This window comes from Limulus polyphemus, unplaced genomic scaffold (assembly GCF_000517525.1).
Source record: "Limulus polyphemus unplaced genomic scaffold, Limulus_polyphemus-2.1.2 Scaffold1381, whole genome shotgun sequence".
In the NCBI taxonomy this organism is placed as follows: domain Eukaryota; kingdom Metazoa; phylum Arthropoda; class Merostomata; order Xiphosura; family Limulidae; genus Limulus; species Limulus polyphemus.
In genome coordinates, this window is record NW_013666991.1 from 69,196 (window position 1) to 72,941 (window position 3,746).

A 3,746-nucleotide genomic window follows, 5' to 3' on the forward strand; every position below is an offset into this window, starting at 1 on the left:
GTTAAGAAACAATCCTGTTTTTTTACAACAATGAGTTGTATGATCAAATAGATGGAGTTGCAGTGTGGTCGGAATTGGATCCCTGTTTAGAAAGCTTTTTCTATGTGAAAAAGAAACAAAATGGTTAAAAGATTCTCAAAAGTAATTCAAAATTGTATCTAGACGATATATAGATGATCCATGTGTGGGTTTGAATGTTTTATACCGTAACTTTCAAGCAAACAAATAAATAACCTAATTACCTACTTTATAACCTCATGATATCAACCCTTAACTAATAGAGTGAATCTTGATGACTCCGAGGGATCTTATTTTGTTAAAAACTAGCCTTATTATCTTGTAATGACATTACGAATTTCTATAATTTCATGCGTTTGTGGAAACTTTTGAATAAAATAGATAATTAACCAAACTATTGTTTTTCTAAAAACTACTTCGTGGTCTGAATAACCCCATTAACAATTACCTGTTATCTTTTCATTTACATGGTGAGCAGCCTTCGCTGATAATGGATGATATATATCTATATTACATTACGTACACAAATTATGATTTTTTGGCTGATTGACAATAGTCACGTATTGAGCATAACTTAAATTGATCCTGGAATATTAAGGTGTTGGTTTTATAAAAAGGCGGTTCAGTTTGTTCTGTGCGTTAAAACAGATGACACCCTTCTTTAATCATTGTTGGTTGATAAAAACTTGATTTTGGGTAAGAAAGGGTTTTTCTTCTATCTACCAGAAGTTGTTGCTCATGACTGACATAATAAGATTATGATCAGTTATTTAGTAAAAATCTGGTGATGAAGATATAGCTCATTCTATAAAAGTCCAACGGCTCAAACTTCTTTGTTAACAGTCTATAAAAATATTCTTGCAAGGTGTAATCAAGTAATATATAAGGTAAATGACAATAGTCGAACATTTGCCAACTTAGAAGCTTTGAAAATAGTTTTGAATAAGATAAAGAACGTGATTTACGACTTTGAATATATCATTATATCTTATTTTGAATCTTAAAAAAATGGCTATTAGTATATCTTAACGATATTTTAATTCTATAGGATCGAACAAAATTATGTAGTAGGCGGGGAAAAATCTTGAAAATATATTACTGCTCTGTTATTAGTACAACGTATATTTTACAACACCAGTTGTTGCATACTTCAAAAACTTGGGGAATTAGATATTTATAACAGCACAAAAAGAATCAACCTAGAAGTGCTTTTCATAAAAATAAACAGGAAAAGTACTCGAAGTCTACCAGACTTTAACTAACACCACTGTTGAAATCAGATACAGTTTTTATTGTCACAGATGGAACTTTATTTATTTTACGTCTGTATAAAACGTTCGTCAGTTCTGCACAATTATACAATTATTAATTGGTTCTCGTATGTCAAACTAAAGGGTGAGTCAATATTTTTCAATACAATGTCCACAGTGGCATATAACTGCATACAATAACTTAAAAACTATTACGCTTTAAATCTTAAAACTAAAACTCGACCATGAATCTTCAGTTACTTCTAGAAAACATTTACAAAGAATAACATATTTATCTGTAACTTTTACCTATATGTTGATTCATAGAAAGGATTGGATATGTAAGATAAAACAGTATAGTATATTAATAAAGCGTTTTATCTTTGTCAGTGACATTACCACCCCCAGACATTCATATAAATATTCAAATTATATCTCCTTTTTTCTTCTATAATAAAAAAGGTTTAACAGATATATGAAATAATATTGTAAACTTACGTGAGGTCGTTTCCATTTAAAAGATCTAGACGGAGTACAACTGAAGAAGACCGAAGAATCACAAGCAGGAAAATCTGGATCTTCAAATAAGGTTCCATTTTGAACGCACTGTTCATGGAGTTTGTGGAAGTCTTGAACTTGTTTACACTGAGCACCTGAACCACGCTCTCCACGCATATATATATATATATATATATAAAGGTGAAGATTTTCTCATTCAAATAGATAGGTAGATTTATTCAGTGAAAATTTTTTTCTATCAGCATTTCGAATATAAGTATAGTCTATTAGCAAATTTCAAAACTTTTCTATCGGTATTCTGAACAACAGTTGAATATATGTATATATTGGAGATATGAAACAATGAATATCGTAATGCCAATATCAAGTGAATCTGAAGAAAAAAGTGTGGATTCAAAAATTTCATCATCTATAACTTGAATGTTGTTTTATTTTGTACAAGGTTTGTTTGTTTGTAGTTAAGCACAAAGCTACACAGTAAGCTATCTGCGTTCTGTCCCCACGGGTATCGAAACCCAGTTTCTAGCGTTGTAAGTCCGCAGACATACCACTGGCAGGCTTTGTTTGTTTGTAGTTAAGTGCAAAGCTGCACAATGGGCTATCTGTGCTCTGCCCACCACGGGTATCGAAACCAGGTTTCTAGCATTGTAACTCCGCAGACATACTGCTGTGCCACTGGGGGACGGGGGGGGGCTTTGTATAAGGAGTGGAGGTACAAAAAGTTACTCACTAGCATTATTAGCATCAGATAATTCTATATAGAGTGTATAAATATAAAATCTTCATCAAAAAACAGTCTATACAATGTGTGAATATGCAAATATGGTCGTCGTCATCATCACAAATGTCAGTGAGTCTGTGCAAAAAGTATTGATACGGAAACTTTATCCTCAGAATCATACCGGTTCATTAATCAAATAGTAAGAGCATCGAAAGGATACTGATGGGAAAGTTTCTCTATCACTAAAATCAGTAAGTGACATTTTTTTCTAGTGATTATAACGTACTTAATGAATCGTCCCCTGTCAGCTCAACGGTAAGTCTGGGGCTTATAACGTTAACATTGGGTTTCAATAACAGCACAGATGGCCCATTGTGTAACTTTGTACTTAACAACGAAGAATTTGTTTGCTTGAATGTAAGCACAAAGATACACAATGGGCTATCTGTGCTCTGCCCACCACGGGTATCAAAACCCGGTTTCTAGAACAACGAAGAAACACATCTTCACATAAATCAAAACATCTATACTAAATATTGACTCGACACTTACTGAGTTTTTAATTCTCAAAATACTTAAAACCAATGTAACCAGATTTTTAGCGTTATAAGCCCTAAGGCTTACCGCTGAGCCACCGTGGGACAAAAACTAATGTAAAAGCCAGCGGTAGATTGAAGTGAAACAAAAATCTAAATACCACAAAACAAAACAAAAAGTCCAGAGAAAGAAAACGTGTTTCGCATGACAGTGGTCCGAATAATTATAAATGGCAAAACTAAATTTAATATCAGTAATTATAAATGGCCAAACTAAAAATAATATCAGTAATTATAAATGACCAAACTAGGAATAATATCAGTAATTATTCATAGCCAAACTAGGAACGATATCATTAATCATAAACGGCCAAACTAGAAATGATATCATTAATTATAAACGGCCAAACTAGAAATTATATCATTAATTGTAAATGGCCAAACTAGAAATTATATCATTAATCATAAACTGCCAAACTAGAAATGATATCATTAATTATAAATGGCCAAACTAGAAATAATATCAGTAATTATAAATGGTCAAACTAGGAACGATATCATTAATCATAAACGGCCAAACTAGAAATGATATCATTAATTATCAATGGCCAAACTAGAAATAATATCAGTAATTATAAATGGTCAAACTAGGAACGATATCATTAATCATAAACGGCCAAACTAGAAATGATATCATTAATT

At 31.9% G+C, this 3,746-nt stretch overlaps 1 protein-coding gene across 1 annotated transcript in view; it reads right to left on the bottom strand.

Annotated features, from left to right (window-relative positions):
* Window positions 1-3,746, bottom strand: part of LOC106463336 (calpain-B-like) — a 44,581-nt gene that overhangs the window by 29,835 nt on the left and 11,000 nt on the right. Inside the window, exon 2 of the mRNA XM_013923359.2 lies at window positions 1,767-1,937. Coding sequence (XP_013778813.2) covers window positions 1,767-1,937 — 171 coding nt within the window. The remainder of the gene's footprint in view (window positions 1-1,766; window positions 1,938-3,746) is intronic.